The sequence below is a fragment of the Muscardinus avellanarius genome (genome assembly GCF_963383645.1).
Source record: "Muscardinus avellanarius genome assembly, chromosome: 13".
NCBI classification, from domain to species: domain Eukaryota; kingdom Metazoa; phylum Chordata; class Mammalia; order Rodentia; family Gliridae; genus Muscardinus; species Muscardinus avellanarius.
This window is the reverse complement of record NC_137799.1, coordinates 53,221,132-53,244,425: the sequence shown is the minus strand read 5'-3', so window position 1 is coordinate 53,244,425 and position 23,294 is coordinate 53,221,132. Positions and strand designations below refer to the sequence as shown.

The following is a 23,294-nucleotide window of genomic DNA, read 5'->3' as shown; positions in this document are numbered from 1 at the left end:
CCCTGTAAAGGAGATACCACCCTTGCCACTCTGCTTTAAGAAAAGGTCGTATAAACCCTTATTTTAATTTTTAATCATTTGAGCTTTGGCCCCTTCCCCCAGTTCTCACCACCTCTGTCCTCCTTGGGGTTACTTATTTTCACAGTGCTTTTTCCTCCGTTTATTATAGTATCATAGAACTGGGTACTTAATCTTTCTCTTCTGTCTTCAGTGGTGAAAGAGAACAGGTATAATTATCAATTTGCATGAGATACTTGAAGTCTAATTAGACTACTGCTCTGACTCTTAACCTTCCTTCACAAATTCTATTCTGTTTCCTCAGATCATCTCTTGGGGTATTTTGGGAGCTTTGCTTTCCTTTTAATTTTGCAGTCTATAGTTAAAAATTGGAGCCCTGGAGCCTGGTGTGTAAGTACTTCTCAGGGTAGTCTGGTCTCCCATTCAAGCTGTGTTTCCTCCCTGGAGCCGCTGCTCAGACACACAACTGTTCTTTCTTGCAGGGCCTTTGCAAGGGAGGCTGCTTCCCCTTTGGATGACATCTTTGTCATCTATGGTAGGTCAGTTTAGACATCCTCTTTTCTGCCCAGACATTTCTGTCTTCTTAGCTGAGAAATTCCTTCTTTCACTGGGTGTTTATTTTGACCTGTATTTTATTTTATTATTTTATTTTTTTATATTGTGTGGTGCTGGGGATGGTACCCAGGGGCTTTCTACCTCTTGGCTACACTGTCAGACCTGTTTTATATTTTATTTGGAAACAGGGTCTCATTAGGTTGCTGAGAGCCTCACTAAGTAGCTGAGGCTGTCTTTGAACCTGTGTAATCCTCCTGTCTCAGCCTCCCAAGCGCTGGGATTACAAGTGTGCGCCTGCTTGACCTGTATTTTAGTACCTACCTTACTCTCTGACACTTGGTTACATGGCTAAATATTTCTGGATAAGAAAGGGTTGGATCATGGCTAAAACCTACTCATTTTCTCTTTTCTGTTTACACACACACACACACACACACACACACACACACACAGAATAATTTTAGAAGGATCCTATTTGTATACCCAGTAAAAAGTAATTTTGAGGAAGATTTTTTTTTTTGGTGGTGGTGGTACTGGGAATTGAACCCTGAGACATTCTATTTCTGAACTACACTGCTAGCTCTATTTTATTTTTATTTTGAAACAGGGTCTCTCTAGGTTACTGAGAGTCTCTTACTTGCTGAGGTTGTCTTTGAACCTGCGATCTTCCCATCTCAGCCTCCTAAGTTTTGGGATTATAGGCATGGGCCACCATGCCTGGCTTAAGGAAGATTTTTATTTTTTATTTTTATTTTTTTATTTTTTTATGTTTGGTAGTACTGGGGGTGGAACCCAGAGGCTTTCTACCTCTGGGCTATACTCCCAGACCTATTTTTAATATTTTATTTGGAAACAGGGTCTCACTAAGTTGCTAAAAGCCTCACTAAATAGCTGAGTCTGGCTTTGAACCTGCACGATCCTCCTGTCTCAGCCTCCCAAGCGCGGGGATTACATGCGTGAGCCACCACGCCCGGCTTTTACGGAAGATTTTTAAAAGTTTAGATTTTATGTGTTTCTTTCTCACTTACAGCAATCCACTGAATAAGCAATCCACTTAAATTAAAAAAATTTTTTTTTTTGGTGGTACTGGGGATGGAACTCTTCTACCCCCAGGCTACACTACCAGACTTATTTTATATATTTTTTTTATTTAGAAACAGGGTCTCTTAAGCCGGCGAGACTGGTTTTGAATCTGCGCTATCCTCCTGTCTCCGCCTCCCAAGCGCGGGGATTACAAGCGTGCGCCATGATGCCCGGCTCCACTTAAATTTTTGACATACTACTTTTGGTAGGTGCAAATAGTATTTGTTTTCTCCTAAATAATTTTCAAATGCCTTAAAATCTATAAACATAAGGTCTATTTGCATTGTATAGTTGTATATTTATATTAGTGTATCAGCAATTAAAGAAACCTGGGCCATGTTTTCTGTGTATTTAAGGGATAATTAGACCAGATTAGAATATGTCTTTAAGCTGAATGTGGTGGCACAGGACTGTAATCGTAGTACTTGGGGGGATGAAATAAGAGGGTCACAGTTTCAAGCCAACCTCAGCAACTTAGCAAGACTCTCAGTAACCTAGCAAGACCCTGTTTCAAAACAAAACAAAGAAATGGGCTGGGAATGTAGCTTGTAGGTAGAATAAATGCTCCTGGGTTCAATTGCCTGTACCCCCAAAAGGGTATTTTTTGAATAGGCAATATATTCTCACTGGGAATATTTGAAGCAAAGCCTCTGTCCTACAATGTCTTTGTTTTATTTCACAGAGACAATACTGTTATTAAATTTCTATATATATATATTTGGTAGTACTAGGGATAGAACCCAGGGGTATTCTACCTCTGAGCTACACCCCCAGCCCTATTTTTAATTCTTTCTATTTATTTTTTTTGGTGGTACTGGGGTTCTTGGAAGCCCTTCTACCTACAGGCTACATTCCCAGACCTATTTTATACTTTTTATTTAGAAACAGGGTCTCAAGCCAGTCAGGCTGGCTTCAAAACTGCGTGATACTCCTGTCTCCGCCTCCCAAGTGCGGGGATTATAAGCGTGCGCCACCATGCCCAGCTTATTCTTTATTTTGAATTGGGGTCTCACTAAGTTGCAGAGGGCCTCACTAAGTAGCTGAGGTTGTCTGTGAACCGAGATCCTCCTGTCTTAGCCTCCCAAGTGCTGGGATTACAAGCGTGTGCCACTATACCCAGTTTCATTATCTTTTAAAGGCATTCTCTTTACTTACAACTAAAAATGAATTTTTATATATTTTTCTTTAAAAAGAATAGTGTACTATACATAGTATTTTTTTGTTTTAACAAAATTTTATTTACAAACCCAAGAAGTAGTCTAGGTTTTGGCCATTGACAATAATTTGCCAACTTCCAAGCCTAAAATATGTCCTTTGGAAATATTTTTTCTGTTTGAATTTCCATTCATCCATTTGTATCTATATCACATGTAAGTATACTTAATTTTTTTTTTTATTGGTGCATTATCTAATTTTTGCCCCATTCCTTCCCCCTCCCTCCTTCTCTTGTTTGGCTTAGTGATTGACTTTGATATATTTGTGAATGTACATCATGTGCATTATGGAATTTCCCTCTTCCTCCCTCCCATTTCTTCAGTTAGATCACCTTATATACTCATCTATAGAATCTCCTTCTTTGACTAGAGTTCTCCCTGTGACCCAATTTCTCCCTAGCTTCCACATATTAGGGAGAGCATCTGATTTCTTATTTTTTGTGACTGACTAATCTCACTTAGCATAATGTTCTCCAGTTCCATCCAATTCTCTGTTAATGATGTAATTGTGTTTTTCTTTATAGCTGAGTAAATTTCCATTGTGTACATATCCCATAGTTTTATAATCCATTCATCTGTTGATGGACATCTTGGCTGGTTCCATAGTTTGGCAGTGGTGAATTGTGCAGCTGTGAACATAGGTACGCTTGCATTAGTTTGGTAGTTTGGTTTTCATTTTTTTTTGGTAGATAACTAGAAGTGGTATTGCTGGATCATATGGTAAGTTCATTTTCATTCTTCTGAGAATCCTTCATACAGTTTTCCAAAGTGGTTTCACCAATTTGCAAGTCCACTGACAATGTATTAGAGTTCCCACTTCTCTACATCCTCACTAGCATTTATTGTTGTTTGTGTTTTGAATGATTGCCATTCTAGTTGGAGTTAGGTGAAATCTCAAGGTAGTTTTGATTTGCATCTCTCTGATTGCTAATGATATTGACCATTTTTTCATGCATTTATTGGCCATTTGAATTTCTTTAGTGAAGTGTCTATCTAGTTCACTTGCCCATTTTTGATTGGGTTATTTGTTTTCTAAATCCTGAGTTTCTTGAGTTCTCTGTATTATCTAGATATTAGCCCTATATCGGAGGAGTAGGTGGCAAAAATATTCTTACATTCTGTTGGCTCTCGGTTGAGGTTCTTGATACTTTCTTTTGCTGTACCGAATCTCTTGTTTAATGCAATACCACTTATTGATTTGCCTTTTAGTTTCTTGTGCCTTTGGAGTCTTGTTGAGAAAGTTTTTACCTGTACCATTGTGTTGCAGTGTTGGACCTATGCCTTCTTCAAGGAGCCTCAAGGTTTCTGGTCTAATTTCTAGGTCTTTGATCCATCTTGAATTGACTCTTGGGCAGGGTGAGAAAGTGGGATTTATTTCCATTTTTCTGCATATGGTTAACCAGTTTTGCCAACACCATTTGTTGAAAAAGGCTATCTTTTTCCAGTGTATGTTTTATGTGTGTGGGGGTGGGGTTGGGGAGGGGTGTACTGGGGCTTAAACACAGGGGAATTCTACCTGTAGCCTTTTTTTTTGTATTTTCTTTTGTTTTGAAACAGGGTTATGCTAGGTTGCTGAGGCTGTCCTGGAACCTGTGATGCTACTGGGATTACAGGTGTGTGCCATCACACCGGCTATAGTGTTTTTTTTTTTTTTACACTTTTCAGTGAAAAGTATATCTTGGATTTTATTTTATAAAATACATAAAGGATTTTCTCATATTTTCTATCTGCATAATTATCCATGACATGGATTAGTCATGATTGAACAATACTTTTTCTATTATTTCCAATCTTTTTTTAAGAACTGACAGTGCTTCAGTGAATAATCTTGTGTGTGTATGAGTGATTTCTAGTTTTTAAAATCTTTGGAAATATGGTCAAGATATGTAAGAAAGTCTTAAATTTTCTTTTTTTTTTTGTGGGTTTGGGGATAGACCCCAGGGGCATTTGACCTCTGAGCTACACCCTCTGCTCTATGTTTTATTCTTTTTTGAAACAGGGTCTCACTAAGTTACAGAGTGCCTAAGTAGCTGAGGCTGTCCACAAACTGCGATCCTTTGGTTTCAGCCTCCCTAATGCTGGGATTACAAGCATGCACCACCGTGCCTGGCAGAAAGTCTTAAATTTTACAATAAGCAAATGTAGGAATTTTCATAAAGCATACTTTTTTTTTTTCCGGTACTAGGGATGGAACCCAGGGGCACTGTACCTCTGAGCTATACCACCAGCCCTATTTGTTAGTCTTTTTTGATTTTTGAAACAGTGTCTCCCTGAGTTGCAATGGCCTTGCTAAGTAGCTGAGGTTGTTTGTGAACCACAATCCTCTGGTCTCAGCCTCCCAAATGCTGGGATTAAGAGAGTGCGCCAACACGCCCAGCTATGGTATTTTTTTTAAATGTGTTTTATTTGAGAAAGTCTACATAGTCGAAACTGTTAGCCACAGGGAAATGTAGACAGAGTAAACTCTGAAAGTAACCAATTTAATTTTTTAAAAAATTATTTATTTATTTATTTATTCATTCATTTTTGGAAACAGGGTCTCTTAAGCCAGCTCGGCTGGCTTCGAATTTGCGTGATGTGATATTCCTGTCTCCGCCTCCCAAGCACAGGGATTACAAGCGTGCTCCACCATGCCCGGCTGTTTATTGTTTGAGAGGAGGTTTCACTGTGTTGCCCAGGCTGGCCTTGAAGTCATGGACTCAAGCAGAGCTCCTACCTCAACCTCCTAAGTGTTGGAAATATAGGTTCACAACACTGTGCTTGTTTTCCAGTATAAGTTTTAAGCTAGTGTGAGCATAAAATGTTACATAAATGCTCAGCTTTCTTTATTGTTGCTTGTAGAGGTAATGATTTTTCGTATGTCAGAAAGCAGAATTTTTTTTTCTTTTGCTTTATTTCAAGTAGCAGAGCTTTGAGGTTTGTAGCAATTACAGAGACTAAACTTTGTACTGTTTATGTATTTTACAAAAAGCAAAATGAGAATCAAAGTGAAGGAACACAAACTAATTAAAAACAGAAGAAGCAAACAGCCTTCCCCCCTAAACGCTGCACAGGGGATCTTCCCAGATGCAAAACCATTTCTCTCTCTGGCGTCTGAAAGCAGCAACGACTGACTGAGGCACTTCAGGTTTTCAGTTTCTAGAATCGAAGTTTCTACTACTCTCTGGGTTTCTCTTCTCAAAGTAGAGTTTTTAGGAATCCAGAGGCCCGTCAGGAATAGAGGCATACCATGACTGTTTATCTTCAATTCAACAAAATAATTGTGAAACATTATCTTTCCATCTTGCCTACCTTCCTCTTGATAGCTGGTGATGAGAGGAAAAAGCCAACAGCGAGGAGAAGTCTCCTATAGGACAGATATTTGGAGAACGTGGCACGTGGAGTTTTCTCAGTACTGCAGCAGACATTGCAACCTTCCAAAAAAGAAGACGTCATAGGGGAGAGGGTCTCTTCCAGCTGTACCGCCCGCTCCTCAGCTCCTTTCAGATCTAGTCTGTTAATGGCCTCCTGAGCAAGTAGGGCAGCCTTCTCCCACCTGAAACCCAGCCTGCAGTTTTCGAGACGTTGGTTTGGAACTGGCTTTGTTGTGTAGTCTAACTTTGCAAAAGACGTGAAGTTGCAGCGCTCTGGTTGTCTAAACTTCAGGGAGTGGCTGGGAAAGTGTCTGGCTCTGCTTGAGAGACTGTTCTCTTCAAAGGAATAGTTTGATGTCCTAGAGTGTTCTCGGTTCAAAGCTGAGGCAACATGAAACAATTGTGGACTAGTTTTTATAGCTTCTGTAAACAAAGAAATGGATTTAAGGCCTCTCAAATGTTCTTTTAATCAGTAAGGAAATTTGAAAAAAAAAAAAAAATTCCCCAGGGAGGCTGAAGGAAAGAACAGGACCACAAAGGACACACAGTAAGGAAATCATTATCACCAGTTGAATGTGAATTTTGAAGTTAACCAAAACTGAAATTAAAGTGGATGATATATAGTAGCATATACTTTTCTTGTCCTTTGAGGAATTGCTTGTTTTGAGTTTACTTTAGCTTGTTTTTAGTTTTGTTTGGTTTCGTTTTTATAATGAATTTATCCTGAGATAAAGATTTTCAGAGCAAGGAGTTTTCCATCCTTAGATTTTTTTTTTCCTTAACTGTACCAGCTTCTAGAAAGCTCTTGCAGCCATTGTTACAGTTGCTTGGTAACGGGATTGTGAATAAAATCTTTCTGGTGGAACCAGGTATTCAGGGCATTCAGCGTTGGATATTGAGGTGTCGTGACAGCCTGTAATTTCAGCTCAGCTGCTTCCTCCCGCCCTCATCTTTTACAAATGTGCTTGGTAGGAAGCTTATGTTCCAGATAAACTAGGCTAACATTTGATTTGTGTGCCCTCTGTGTTTCCAAATAGAGAAGGGACCTGCGGTTGATATATTTTGGGAATATAAAGTATATTAAGTGTGAGAAATTGAAGTGTATTTTCTGAAATTCTTAAAGTCTACTTTTTTTTGTGTGTGGTGCTGGGAATGGAACTTAGGGTCTCACAAATGACAGGTGATTGCTGTACCACTGAGCTACATCCCCAGCTCCAAGTCTACTTTTTCATAAATTATTGCATAAGATATTGCACATTCCAGCTGGGCATGGTGGTACACACTTGTAATCCCAGTATTTGGAAGGCTGAGACAGAAGGATTGAAAGTTTGAGGCTGGCCTAAGTAACTTTGCAAGGCCCTCAGCAACTTAGGGAGACTGTGTTTTAAAGTAAAATAAATACATACATACATAAAATAAAAAGGGCAGGGGTTGTAGTTAAGAGTTAGAATGCCCCTGGGTTCAATTCCCAGTACATACAAAACAAGCAACCAGCCAACCCCAAACAAAACCCAAACAAGGCAGAACAAAACAAAAATTCCCATCAAGGTCTTGACTAAAGTTACTTGCTTCTGGATTGAGGATGGTCCAGTGATTAGAAATGATTCTGAGAACTATTTGGAGTTATGGTAAAGGGTGGTTGACAAGAGAACGGTCTTGTCTCTCAGCGTCTTCTCTTTTATTGATGACCTTGTTCCTTGGGAAACTTAATTACATAGTTTTCATGTAGGAAATGGTTAGTGACCAAGGATATGTGCAGCTCATATCTGGATATGTTACTGAAGCTTTGCCATATACTTAGATTCTTTCGCTTTATTTCCTTGGCAGGAGAAGAAGAGCCAAGGAAAGATGGCTTTATGAGGTTTCCTGTGAGGTTAGGGAAAGCAGCATGCTTTCATCTGCAGCGGAGGTGTCGGAGTGCTTTAGAGATCTGAGATGATTGTGAGGTTTATATATACATTGATATTATTGCTCATTTAACTCTTATCAGAGAATGGCAGAATTGTTAGACCCTGCTGCAACGTTTCCCCATCTTGATTTTTACATATTCCTTTTAAGCGTATTAGCTTGTTTCCAGATGTTCTTTTATTTTTTTCCCCTCTAAAATCCCAAGATCTCTCTCAACTTGAAACTCATAAACAGAAAAGTGATTCCAGCCACTTTTCTCATCTAGGACATTCTGCCCTGTTTCTTTTTAAGTTTGTTGATCTGGCTGAAGGCTTTGTCAAAAAATCTTTCATCTTAAGAGTCATGTGTTGATGCTAAGATGTTTCTAGGTGATATAAGAGCAGTGGCTACTGAACACATGTTACTTTTATAATGGAAAATGCTTCAGCAAAAATCTGTTTTTTTGGTACTTAGAAGACAAATGAGTATATAGAACTTTCTTATACAAAAGTTTGCTAGCATTCATGTCCTTTAGATTTTTTAAGAAGCATTATTTTTTGTTATTTATTTATTTATTTAAGCATGTAGTTCTCTAAAACTGTTTTTTGTTTTCTCTCCCTTTTCTTGTCTCTTTTTCTCTGTCTTCTCATAATTTTATAATGAATTCACATGGTTTGATCATTAACTTAATGTTTATCATTCACTTATTTGCTGGTGATTTACCACACTTAAGACTGACCAATTATCCTTTTCCATGTATCTCAAATTTTCCCTTCTTAAAAAAGAGATTTAGATTCAAGCTTGGGGGCACATGCTTATAATTCCAGTACTTGGGAGGCTGAAATGGGAGGATCGCAAGTTCAAGGTCAGCCTCAGCAATTTAGCAAGACCCTGTCTGAAAATAAAGAATAAAATTGGGCTTGGCATGTACCTCTGAGGTAGAAACACTTTCCCACGGTTATACCATTTGGTTCATGGGCCGCAGATGCCCCCCTTTGGGGATGCTCTTGTCATTCTCTTGAACCCACATCCTTTTAATCCTATTTCTGGTTAAATATAGGTACTTCCTCATACCTCATATTTGATTTATTTTGAAAGCAAAAAACCAGTCTCTTTCAAAGGAGACTGAGCATACATGAACATTTTTAGTGTTGTAATCAAGTAAATTTCAAACAAAGGAAACCTGATACATGTTATTCAAATGCACAATGGTGATTATGTCTTATCTGTCTAGGGAAAAGTGATTTGCTCTGTACAGCTTGACCAATTTTTTTTTTTTTCTGTTCGTCTTCTATATATTTTGAAATCTTCAACGACATCATTGACCCAGTCTCTCCCCCCTTATAAGATCCAGGTCTTGGCTCTTATGACCAGTGGGAATTGAGTTACCTTTCTGCAGTCTCTCTTGCTACTGCAACTGTGGCTTAGTCCTGAACTCTCCTTCATTCTCTCTTAAAGAGCTGTTGAGAAAATTTAGTTTTTCTTGGCATCTGCCCAAGTAGGGACTTGTTCCAGCTGATCTATATTGAAAAGCTTTTGGCAGCAGGTTTCTGAGCATGTTAGGGCTCTTTGGACTACCAGCTACAGAACTCCACTTGAACTAGCTGGAACAGAAAAGGGTCGTTTTTTTTCCTAAAGAGGGGGAGTGCCATTGGACCCCAAAATAGGAATGCCCCTGGGCCTCAGGAACAAATTGGATACAGGCTGTGTGTTTCATTCTTGTCTCTTGCTGCAGACAGACTTTCTGTTTCCCAGTTCACAGGGCACCGCCTGTTTCTGAGTTCACCACCTCTTTTGTGTAAGAGACAATCAGACGGGGATTGGAATTTCTTGGCCTCCATTATGGATTTCCAAGGGTACGGCCCAGAGTTGGATCAGTGAGCTCTGCCAGGGGCTGTGTATCAGTTTCCTACGGCTGCTATAACAAATGATCCTAAATGTGGTGGTTTAAAACAACAATTGTATTCTGTGAATTTTGTTTTTCTAGTTTGGCTAAATGTGTGACCTCTGAAATGAATGGCCCTTTATAACCATAACAAGCAGTACTGATTGCATTCATTTATTTAGGAACAAAACAAAACAATATATTTTGATATTAAAGAGATCAGATACTGTAATTTCAATGTGCATGTTTAAAATCATGTAATGACAGAACTAGAAATTACCTTTAGAGGTCCCCTACAGAGTCGAGCAAGAGAGTACATGAGCTATATCCAGCCATGTTGAGCCATCTATTCTTTTAAGCACACTTAGAGAGTATACTTGTTATCTCCTACGTTCCTGTGTTAGGTGCTATGATGTTGTGACGAGGAAGCAGATGTAGTTGCGCACTTGTGGGGCTTTTGGTTTAGAGAGAGAGAGGTTGCCACAATCACTCAGTTTTACATATTAATTCATATAAACTATATATATATATATATTCATATAAACTACACTCAGAGTATACTGTGCTGGAGTACCTTTCACATGGTGGTCAAGGAAAGCTTTCCTGAGGAACTAATACCTAAGATGAGACTAAGAAATGAGCAGGCATTATTTAGGCATATAGGGGAGGGTAGAATTTTCTTTTCTCTCTCTTTCTTTCTTTCTTTCTTTCTTTCTTTCTTTCTTGTACTGAGGATTGAACCTAGGACCATTCTACCTCTGAGCTACACTTCCAGCCCTGTTTTTTTATTCTTTACTTTGAAACAAGGTCACACTAAGTTGCAGAGGGCCTCACTAAATAGCTGAGCCTAGCTGGAGATTTGTGATCCTCCTGTCTCAGCCTCCTAAGTATGGGGATTATAAGCATGCACCACCACACCTGGTTTAGGGTAGAACTTCATAGTTACAGAACATGAACATAGCATGTGCCAAGTCCCTGCTGTGGGAAGAAGATGCTACTAGGAAGGCTGAGAGCAAGTGGAGGGAGAGAGGGAGGGAGGGAGAGAGAGCGAGAGCGAGAGCGAGAGCGAGAGAGAGAGAGAGAGAGAGAGAGAGCGAGCAAGCAAGCAAGCAGTTGGAGATGAGGCTGGGTAAGGAGGCAGGAACCAGCCAGTGGGTGCCATGATGGGTGATTGAGGATTTGGGTCTTTATCTTGTGTGTGGGGATAATCTTTTGAAATGTTTTATCTGGTGGGTGTCAGTGGTTCCAAAAAGACCACTCTGGCTGTAGCATGCAGATAAAACAGAAAGAGTCAGCTTTTTGTGGGCAGATGGAATATATACAGGGGGAAGAGTATAGGAGGCTGCTGCTGGTTCAGGTGAGGGCTGGTCGCTGCTTCCACTAGAGATGGAGGAAGCAGACTTGCGAGGGTTCAGTTAGTGAAGCATTTGAGGGATATGAAGATGCTCGCAAGGCTGTATCAGAGGTGACACCTCGATCTCTTGATTTCCCCACAAGTAGATAGGAAACATCAGAAGACCAGGTGTGTGAGCAGAGCACGATGTCAATTCTGGACATGTTGAAATGAGATGCAATTCAGATGCTGTAGCGGGAATAGCGAGTAGGCACCTGGGTATGCCTTTTTCTGTTAATGATATCCCCTATACACATTATGCTATGAATAAGTTAGGCATAATATCTAATCAGCTCTTTTTTTTTTTTGCCCTGATTAGAGTCTTCACTTTGATTTCTTAATTAACTGTTTTGTGTACCTGTGTGCCCCAAACTCACACAACCTGGTTGTCTAAAGGCTAATTTCAGTTCCTAAAAATGTTCTCCAGAAGCTTACTTTCTCAAATTAAGCCACACATTTTCCTGTCTGCCAAACTGGGGCCAAAGGCAGGTCCTAAGTGAAAGGCATTATGGTTATCTCATTTTTTATGTAAATCTTCCTCAAATTGTCAATCCAGGAGATTAGGTTTAATCTTCTATTTGTGGTCAGATAGTCCTTCCTCAATGGAGATTATAATCCTTCCTCCAACCCCAGCTAACCGCATGCCTATAGTCCCAGTTCTTGGGAGGCTGAATAGAAGGACACAGGTTTAAGGATAGCCTTAGCAACGAGTGATACCCTCAACAACCTAGCAAGACCCTGTTTCAAAAAATAAAAAGGACTGCGGGTGTAGTTTGGAGGTACACCTATGGCCTCAATCCTTCGTAACACACACCACACACACACTCCTCCCTGCACCATTTTTTTTTTTTTTTGGTGCTATTATGGAGCCCATTTGTGGATGGTAGGCAAGTACTTTACCACTGAACTAAACTCTTAACTATTTCCTCTTTAAAAAATGAATGAAGTCATACACACTTTTTAAAAAATCTAACCCAAACAGTGGCACTTTTAGACTGTGGAATAGTAAGAGGTAAGACCTCTTTTTATCATCTTACTTAAAAAAATTCTTTCTCAGAAAAATTTCACATTTTCTTTGAGTCTTCATGAAAAGTAGGAAATGGGAGGACTGGTAATTGATGAATTGAGTGGTTTCCAAGACCTGACCTTTGTTTCCTCAAGGATATAGAGAAAGCTAGGGTATCTGAAATCAGGTCCAGGCACATGGCGTTAGAAAACAGTAGCTCCCGTGAAATTAGAATTCCATTTCTAAACCTATAAAATAGCAGAACCAGTGTAATGTCACATGACTTGACTGTACACCAAGTACTTGGGAGGCTGAGATAGGAGGATCATAGCTTTAGGCCAGCCTTAGCAACTTTAGCAGGATCCTGTTTAAAAATAAAATATAAAAAATGAGAAAGGGCTGGGAGTGTAGTTCAGAGTTAGAATCCCACTGGTTTCAATCCCCAGTATGAAAGGAAGGAAGAAAGAAAGAATGAAACAAGAAAGGAAAGAAAGAAAAGCAGTTATATACACATATACTCCAAGTATTTTTAAAACTTGCTTTTTTTTTTTTACTTAATATGAGTTGGACATCTTTCCATGTCACTATTTATCAATCTGTTTGCACCCTTGTTAGCATCATCAGAGCATTGTATAATACAGATGTGTCAGATTTTAACCATTTTTAAATTGGTAAATATGTATATTTTTCTTTCAGTTTTTTTTTTTTTTTTTTTTTTTTTTAGTACTGGGGATGGAATCCAGGGGGCATTCTACCTCTGAGCTACACCCCAGCTCAATTCTTTCATTCTTTATTTTAAAAGATGGTCTCACTAAGTTGCAGAGGGCCTCACTAAGTAGCTGAGGCTGGCTGTGAACCTGTAATCCTCCTGTCTCAGCCTCCCAAGTATTGGGATTACAAGTGTGCACCACCATGCATGACTTTCAGATTTAGAAAATGAATGCAGTATGCTGGGCGTGGTGGCGCACGCTTGTAATCCCAGTGCTTGGGAGGCTGAGACAGGAGAATCGCACAGGTTCGGAGCCAGCCTAAGCTGCTTAGTGAGGCTCTCAGCAACTTAGTGAGACCCTGTTTCCAAATAAAGTATAAAATAGGTCTGGGAGCGTAGCCTGGAGGTAGAAAAGCCCCTGGGTTCCACCTTGGGGTACCACCAAAAAAAAAAAAATGCAGTATAATATCTTCTTTTGAGTGTGTTTAATTGTAGAACGGGTTCCTAGGAGCAGAATTTATGGGAAAAAGGGGCATTAAAATCACTCTTCCTTAAGGCTGAACCGATGTATGCTCAAATTTGAAAGTGCTTATTTTCTCATCGCTCATCAGCACTGGATATTATGAATCTTACCTTTGTGACTTGCATATCTACATTCTCTGCTTGTCTTTCTCTTTTATGATTTGTCTTATTTTGTTGGTGTTCTTGTTTAATGGCTATTAACTCTTAAACATATATGTTATAAAATTAATCAAATGTTATAAAGATTTCATCTTTGACTACCTCTGTGTGTGTGTGTGTGTGTGTGTGTGTGTGTGTGTGTGTGTGTGGCACTGGGGATTGAACTCAGGGGCATTTTATCTCCAAGCTACAACCCCAGCCATATTTTATTTTATTTTTAAACATTTATTTATTTACTTATTTATTTATTTATTTATTTACTTATTGTGGTACTGGGGTTCTTGGAAACCCTTCTACCTCCGGGCTACACTCCCAGGCCTATTTTATATATTTTTATTTGGAAACAGGGTCTCTTAAGCCAGCGCGGCTGGCTTCGAACCTGCGCGATCCTCCTGTCTCTGCCTCCCAAGCGTGGGGATTACAAGCGTGCGCTGCCACGCCTGGCGCCATATTTTATTTTTATTTTGAAACAGGGTCTCCTCAAACTTACTATCCTCCTGTCTCAGTCTCCCAAGTACTGGGTTTGCAGGCATGCACCACCAGCTCAGGCTATCCGGTAACTTTATGTTTTCTCTTCCTTGAAAACTCTCCCGACTAGCTTTTCTGAAACTATTTGGAATTTTATTTACATCTTGGTTTCTTTTTGTTTTTTATTTCTCACAACTCTTCATCTTCTCTTAGCATTTAATATTTATGACTACTTTTGAAAAATAATAGTAAGTTCTTCTGGTGTTTATGCTGACAAAAGTTCTTTGTCAGTGTCTTTATTTCTTCAATTTTTTCTTCTGGGTATCGGTTGAAAATAGCATATAATACACATACCATGAACTCAGCCTTCTAAAGTCAATAATCCGCTGTTTTTTTTAGCATATTTATAAGGTTGTATAATCATTATGCATTATTTTTGTTCAGAAGTTGCGGAGGGCCTCCATAAGTTGCTAAGGCTGGCTGCAAACTTGTGATCCTCCTGTCTCAGCCTCTCAAGTACAGGATTACAGATGTGCACCACCATGCCTGGCTCCTAGAGCATACCTTAATCTGACATTGTCAATGTTTAGTAGCCACATGTACAGGTCCAAACTCTGCCAGTTGGAAAATTTTAAGTGCCATGACAAAATACCTCCAGTGACGTCTCACATAAATGCCTTTAAATGGTATGAAGTTAAGTTTAAGTCTTGACCTAACCATAACAAAGCTAACAGTGATTTGTATGCTACTTGAATAGTGAATGATAATATATGTAGCTTACAGTAGGTGTTCAGTAAATATTAACAAACATGATTAAAATTACTTTTTCAGATTCAACTAATAGTCTTTTTAATGTCTTTTTTCTTCCTTTTTTTTTTTGTGAGTCTGGGGATGGAACCCAGGGGCATTTTACCTCCGAGCCACACTCCCCCCAGTTCTATTTTTTATTTTTTATTTTGAAACGGTCTGAGTTGCGAAGGGTCTCAGTAAGTAGCTGAGGCTGTCCGCAAATGGCGATCCTCTGGTGTCAGCCTCCCAAATGCTGGGATTACAAGCGTGCGCCACCACGCTTGGCTGTCTTTTTAATTTCTAAGGTTTCTTTCCATTGCCCAAGGGAGATCCTTATTTAAAAAGGGCAGACTATTTTTCTTCTTGGTATATTATCTTCCTGCCTCTTACAGAAAATAAGGAAAAATTTTAAGTGTTAGTCTGCGTTTTTTTAAATTCTACTTTGATGGGGTTGTTTGCTCTGACTGGTCTCCTGGGTCACTTTTTTAAGTAGTTGATCCATTTCATGTGTCTGGTTACTTTTCATGGTCTGCTAATATTTATAAATGAAAGACTTGATCGTTCTTTTTGGATAACTAATGTGGTCTCTGTCTGAAATTATGTGTGCTAATGTTTGCTTTTTTGCTTGATTGATTTTTCCCCAAGAGAGTGTATGGAGAAGATTAGTAGTTGGGTGGTTTGATTCTTTGGCTACTTTTCTCTTCTCTTAAATGTGTTGGATGGGTCTTCATTGTGTTGCAGGAGCTGAATGTCTGTGGTGGCTACTGTTCAGTGTGGGTGGCAAATACTCAATTATTTACAAATGATAGGATTGGGCTGTGTGTGTAGTTCAGTGGTAGAGCACTTGCCTAGCGTGTGAGGCCCTGGGTTCAATCCCTACATATCTCTTTCTCTCTCTCTCCTCTCTCCTCTCTCCTCTCTCCTCTCTCCTCCTCTCTCCTCTCTCCTCTCTCCTCTCTCCTCTCTCCTCTCTCCTCTCTCCTCTCTCCTCTCTCCTCTCTCCTCTCTCCTCTCTCCTCTCTCCTCTCTCCTCTCTCCTCTCTCCTCTCTCCTCTCTCCTCTCTCCTCTCTCCTCTCTCTCTCTCTCTCTCTCTCTCTCTCTCTCTCACACACACACACACACACACACACACACACACACACACACACCCCATACGGTAGATTAAGTACCTGTATAACATATTCACTTTATGTCTGCAATGTTTAACATGTTATTTTATTTCTTTACAGGAATACACATGGCTTAATAAAAGCCATCATGAAATTATTACAGATGCAGGCTCTTAAGGAAGGAGAAGGTGGGGAGAATATTCAGAAGGTATATTCTATCAGGTAAGTCTCTCCTCCTCCTCCTCCTCCTCCTCCTCCTCTACCTCCTCCTCCTCCTCCTCCTCCTCCTCCGCCTCCTTCTTCTTCTTCTTCTTCTTCTTCTTCTTCTTCTTCTTCTTCTTCTTCTTCTTCTTCTTCTTCTTCTTCTTCTTCTTCTTCTTCTTTGGGTTAAACCCAGAGGCATCCTACCTCTGCTTATCTTATTTTATTTTTTATTTTGAAACAGGGTCTCATGAATTGCTGAGGGGTTCACTAAGTTGCTGAGGCTGGCCTTGAATTCTCAATCCTTCTGTCTCAGTCTCTCAAGTACTGGGATTACAGGCATGCACTACCAAACCCTATCTGTGTGTCTTTTTAAAAAGAAAAGAAAAGTGAATTCTTAATAAGTTATGGACTGAAACATGATGATCCATTAAGAGCTTCCTAATTCCGCATGCTCTGGGCATAGTGATTGTGGTCATCTCCTCTCAGGAAGTCTGTGTTTCAAAGACTCAGAGGAATGAGAAGGAACCAATGGCAGCTTGGGAGTCACCAATGTGAGCTTTGGGGTTGCTTCCTTGGAATTGCAATTTATTACCCCAAATTCAGGTCATTGATTTTGCTTTGGAATATTTAACTATCTTCCCATTAGTATGAAAATTGAAAAGCTCATAGGGCAAATTTTCTTAAAGCAGGAGGAGTTTAGGTGAGGCAGGAGGGTAAGAGTCCTCACTATAAAAAGGAATAGATTACTGTTTGTGTTATTACCAAAGCCAAGGTGAGTAATTAGGAGTGATGATTTGATTTTTCTTTGTCATGTATAGAATGTAGTAAGGTAGAATTGATTTGAAAATAAAAAATATAGCAATAGTTGTGCATGGTATTGCACCTCTATCAGTACTTCGGAGACTGAGCCAGGGGAATCACAGTTGCCAGCCTCAGCAGCTTAAAGAGATCCTCATCAACTTAGCGAGATCCTGTTTCAAAATAAAAATAAAACAGGGCTGGGGGGTGTAGCTTGGAAGTAGAATGACCCTGGATTCAGTTTCTAGTACCATAAAAAAAAAAAAACAAGCTAATAATAATACTAAAATCCACGGGATTTAATAGGGGAATTATGGACAAGGGAGGGCACCATGCTCAAATGTAATGATGACGTTACCTATTGTCTGGAAGATCCGAAAAAGGCCTTTCTTAAAAAGAGGGCTCCCAGCTGGGCATGGTGGTGCGCGCCTGTAATCCCAGCATTTGGGAGGCTGAGACTGGAGGATCGCGGTTCACAGACAGCCTCAGCTACTTAGCAAGGCCCTTCACAACTCAGTGAAACCCTGTTTCAAAAATAAAAAGACTTAAAAACAGGGGAGGGGATGTAGCTTGAAGGTACAATGCTATTGGGTTTCATCCCCAGTACCGCAAAAAAAAAAAAAAAAAAAAAGAGGGGTCCCCACTAAGGGCGTAGGAGATGCATGTAACCAGTTTATATTGTGCTAGGAACTCTGTTTAGTGCATCCAGAATGTGACTGTTCCAAAAGGATGAGACCATGGTACTGTGAACAGGGCATGGGTTTATGGGGGGGGAAGATGGCTTCATGGGCTGTGGTAATCAAGCAGTAAAAATCAACCAGGCTCTGTGAGCCATCATTGCTTTGAGCTTATAACACCTGCAGTTTTGAGAATTTGACACCACAGCTGTCAGAAGCTCCAAAATAGTGTGGTGTATATTACTTATCTATATAGTGTTTTTCTTTTGATAATAATAAAATAGTATATCACATATTAATGTGATCATTCCAGGAGTTTTAGCACTGCCTATGATCTTTTTGATTTTTCTAAGTACATTAAAGTCTATTATGCCTCTTTTTTAAAAAAAATCAAGGTCAGATTTTGATTATATATATTTTTCTTAGCATGTATTCTGAATATCTTTAAACATGCAGAAAAGGTGAAAGAATAGGGCACAGTGAGTGCAGTGACTCTTTTTTTTTTTTGTATTGGGGATTGAAACAGGCATTCTGCCTCTGAACTATACCCCTACCCCCCCTTTTTTCCCCCAAAGTTTGTTTTGAAACAGGATCTCTCTAGGTAGCTGAGTGTCTCATTAAGTTGCCAAGGCTGATCTTGAACCCGTGATCCTCTTGTTTCAGCCTTCCAGATACTTGAATTACAAGCATGTGCTTCCATGTCTGGCTTTATTTTTGAATAGGGGACCCAAACACAGTTGTTTGGAAACACTAGAAACTTGTGGTGTACAGGGTAAAGTTAAGTTTTCCAAATTGATAAATATGCTTGCCTGCCTTCTTCCTTCCTTCTTTCCTTCCATCCTACTTTAGTTTCTTTCCTTTTAATTGTGTGTGTGTGTGTGTGTGTGTGTGTGTGTGTGTGTGTGTGTGTATGTGTGTGTGGTGCTTGGGGTTGAACCCAGGAGCATTTTACCTCTGACCTATATCCCCAACCCTTTTTTTAATTCTTTGTTTTGAAACAGGGTCTAAGTTGTGGAGGGCCTCATTAAGTAGCTGAGTCTGGCCGCAAACTTGTGATTCTCCTGTCTTAGCCTCCCAAGTACTGGAATTACAAGTTTGTGCCACCACACATGACTTATTTTTTTTTAAACATAGCAGTGCTCTTTGTACTATAAAGTTTTAATCTAAGGTGTCTTTTTCATCAGCCAGGATTGATTCTGAAGAGTAGAGAAACAGATCTTAATGTTTCTGAAAAAATATTTTTGTTTCCCCCTTTAAAAAAAAAATTCAGCTGGGTGTGATGGCCACTTTTGTAATCCCAGCATTTGGGAGACTGAGACAGGAGGATCACGTTTCGCTGACAGCCTTAGCTACTTAGTGAGGCTCTCTGCAACTCAGTGAGACCCTGTTTCAAAATAAAGAATAAAAAATAGGACTGGGGGGTATAGCTCAGAGGTAGAATTCCCCTGGGTTCCATCCCTAGTACTGCAACAAACAAACAAACAAACAAACAAAAAAAGAAATTCAAAGTCTTGGGGCCACAGTTCCAGGGTAGAAAATAATCCCATATCATTGTTGTTTAGTGAGGCTTACTTATTTAAGTAGACAGGTTATTAAGTTGTTTAATTTTGGTGTCTGATTGAGAGATTGTTCAAATACCTTATAACTGACCCATTTAAAGTATACAATTCAGTGGGTTTTAGTGTAGTCACGAGGTTATACAACTATCACCATAATCAATTTGAGAACAATTTCATCATCCCCCAAAGAAATTCCTCACTCATGAGCAGTTACTCCCTGTTTCCCTCCTGCGCAGTGGGGTATTTTTAACCTTTGGCTCTCAACACTGGCTGCTTATTAGAACCACCTGGGTGTGCTTCAAAATACTCAAACACGAGGGCAATCAAATATCCCAGACCAACTCAACCAGAATCTTCTCTGTGAAGCCTACATTTTTAAAGGCTCCTGAGTGATTCTGACTCACAGTGAGGACAAGACAGTAGCCAGCTGCTCTTTCACGTGTGTGTTCATCAGCTGGGGATCTTGCTGAACTGCAGACCCTCTTCCCTGAGGTGGAGGGTGGGCGCCAGAGGCCCGTCTAACAAGCTTCCAGGTGAGGCTGATGCTGCGGCGCCTCACTGCACCATAAATAGCACAACTACGGGAGCCCGGGGCCTGTTAAAGAAACAACAGGTTAGACCTCATCGCACATTGCCGGGCTTGGAGCTCGCGGTTTAGGACGATTTTGCAGGTAACTCTTGTGCTCCTTATTGCTTAAGAAACACTGGTTTAGAAAACGGTAAAAAGAAATTTTCCATCACGCAGAAGAATTGGGCTTATTCTCATTTTCATACTGATCGTCCTCGCAGTGTTTGCTGGATCCTCTGTCATCCATAATGTTTTACCTGTGGTCCTCTTTATAATTCATTTTCTCTTATAGTTGGTTCTCCTAACTGCAGTACTCTTTTCTTTTCTTTTCATTCTTTATTTTTGTGTGTGGTGCTGGGGATTGAACCGAGAGGCTTTCTGCCTCCAGGCTACACCCCCAGCCCTCATTTTTATTTTGAAACAGGGTCTCACTAAGTTGCATAGGGCCATAAGTAGTTGCAGTAAGTAGCTGAGGTTGGCTGTGAACCTGAAATCCTCTTGTCTCAGCCTCCCAAGTATTGGGATTACAAGCGTGTGCCACCACGCTTGTCCAGTCCCGTTTTCAAAAGGCATTAGGTATTCAGGCATGGTGGCACATACTTGTAATCCCAGCATTTGGGAGGCTGAGACAGGAGGATTGCAGTTCGTGAACAACCTCAGTTATTTAGTGAGGCCCTTTGCAACTTAGTGAAACCCTGTTTCAAAATAAAGAATAAAAAAATAGGGCTGGGAGTGTCGGTCAGAAGTAGAATGTTCCTGGGTTCCATCCCCATGACCACATGCATACACAAAGCAATAGGTACAAGGCGTGTGTAGGGAGCCTCCTTTGAAGAGCCAAGGAGACGTGGATACATGAGGTTTGTCTTTCGATAGGTGGCACGTGAAGAGGTCCAGAGTCAGCTGCCTGAGTTGGCACAGTCCAGTAATGTTTATGGAGAGCCCTTATGTGAATGACTGTGTGGTGCCATGAATCAATAGAGTGTAATTGAGTGCGTAAGAGCCTCGGTTCCTCCGGGGGGACGTGGCCTGCAGAAACGGGAAAGGTGAGCCTCAAGAGCAGATCCCTCTCGAGAGAGCTATGATCACCTGAGTCAAGCAGGAAATTGTCGTGCTGTTTCAGAGCCTTCCTGCCATGTGCTGGTAGGCAGTGATATGCTCAGCTTTGGAGAGGTGAGCTGAGAAGGAAGACCGGAAAAGAAAAAGATGGCAAGGCATTTAGAACTTCACTGCATGATGTTCTGTGCTAGCTGTAGGGTTAATTTCTAATAGAAGTAGTACGACAACTGTAAGCTTTCTGAATATGAAGCTAATCTATTTTTATAGCATGAAGAGCTTTACTAGTATACAGTAGGGGGTAAAGTTTTTCTTCCTTTTGCCTTAATGGCTGATTAACTTGAATCATTCTTGGTTATTTTATTTGTGGGTCTGGGGATGGAACCCAAGGGCATCCCACCTCTGAGCTACACCCCCTGCCCTATTTTTTATTCTTTATTTTTTGAAACAGGGTCTCACTAAGTTGCTCAGGCTGTCCACGAACAGCGATCCTCCTGTCTCAGCCTCCCAAATGCTGAGATTACAAGCATGTGCCACCACGCCCGGCTTCTTGGTCGTTTTAAATGAGTACTGAATAGCATAAAATTGTGCCAATTGTGCAAGGGTGGGAGTGGAGAGAGACTGAGGACCAGGGATATATGAGCCAGTGGCTTTTCTTGGCCCCTGTGAGTTTCCTGAAGGAGCTCCAGAGAGGGTGGTCTTTTTGTTGTACCTAGAGCTTAGTGGCTCTCAAACTTCTCATGCGTAAAGAACACCCAAGGAGCTTGTTAAAAGTAGTTTCTCAGTCCCACTTGCCAGGGATTCTCATTCTTCAGTGGTTTTGTGTGAGACCCAGGGATCAACATGTGACATGGATATAGGCCATTTGTGGTTATGCTTGAGAAATAGTTCTTTGGCCCCCGAGAGCTTGAATGGCCCCTCGTGAGCTGCAAGGGCCCCCTGGGGTAGACTAGAGAGGATCCTGAGTGGCTTACTCATGCCTCCTCCTTGTGTTTCCTTTCTGAGAGGCAGGAGGTCTCCATGTTTCTAAGCACCAAGGCACCAAGTTTCTTACCATGTCAGCCATGGGTAGTGGAGAGACCAGGAGCAAAACCAAAGAACAAAAGGAAAAGCAATCCAAAGAGACCAAGTCAACTGTGGATTTGAGAGAATGTAGGAAACAGTTGATTGTTTCAATAAAGTAATTTCATGGCCCTAATACATGTTAGTCTTCATGGTCAGATGGTGGATTGGGTGGTTGTAGAAGCATGGGGCAGGTTGGGGGGGGGGTCCCAAACACCTTCTTAGGAACTCACACCGATTTTCAGTGTTTTCTCTGTATGAGGAGCATATTAACTTTCATTTCAATCAGTTTCTAAATTTCATCATATTAAAATGATTACAGCTTGATTCTAAAAACCTTTCAATTAATTGAACCCTTTTCTATTAACCTTAACATTTTTATTGTTATAACTTGATACCATCCCCTATCCTCTGAGGTATAGATGTGTATGTCTGCAAATGGCCTGGACATCTATACTTTCACAAGGGATTCAGATGCAGGTGATATATGGACCAAGCTTTGAGAAAAATCGGAGTGTGTGTAGCTAATATAGTATGTATTGCTTGACTGGACCCTCCTTCTCTACCGTCCTTGTTTAGCTTCACGGCTTAGTTAAGATTTGGTGGTGATATTTGAGTGGCGCTACGGCCATCAGTGCCTTTGAGGTTGCGGTAATTGGAAGATAGATGCAGTACATTTGTTTACTATAATGAATCGAAGAGCACTTACCAATGTAAAAGTCTGGGCCCATGAGTTTCTGTCTGCACTTTTTAAATATATGGATGCCCGGGTACTACTTTGGATAACTGGCGGGTCAGCCTGAGGGTTGGTATGTTTGAAAGCTTCCTATGTGATTTTCTGTGTGTTCCCACTTTGCTGGAGAAATGCCAGCCATTGTTGCAGTAAGGGATTGGGACTTCATTATTGCCAAGACCTTCAGATCTTTGAATATATGTAAGATTTTTATACACATTCTTCTTATTAAATGCTAGTAACCAATTCAAACTTTAAAAATACTGGGTAGACAGACAAAACGTATCTGCTCATAGGATACCATCCATGGGCAACAAGTTTATACCTCTGGTTTTGATACTTAACTGTTTTCAAGAACTTTAGAAGGAAGCACTTTTCTACCTGTGAAAATTTATTATGCTGATAGAAAAATTGTTTTCTTTTTGCCACAATTAAGTATCCTTTTAGTTAACTTTCTTTTATTTCTCCCCTTTTTAGTTTGAATTTTCT

General features: G+C 40.3%; 1 protein-coding gene across 4 annotated transcripts in view; it reads left to right on the top strand.

Annotated features, from left to right (window-relative positions):
• The window catches only part of FOCAD (focadhesin), a gene marked incomplete at both ends in the record, with an annotated part of 280,748 nt that overhangs the window by 7,227 nt on the left and 250,227 nt on the right, over positions 1–23,294 (top strand). For 3 of the 4 annotated variants that reach the window (XM_080709563.1, XM_080709562.1, XM_080709561.1), the window contains one exon: positions 16,272–16,373. The exons of the other annotated variant lie outside the window; for it this stretch is intronic. In XM_080709563.1, the coding sequence (XP_080565689.1) occupies positions 16,272–16,373 (102 nt within the window). The remainder of the gene's footprint in view (positions 1–16,271; positions 16,374–23,294) is intronic. 4 annotated transcript variants of the gene reach the window in all.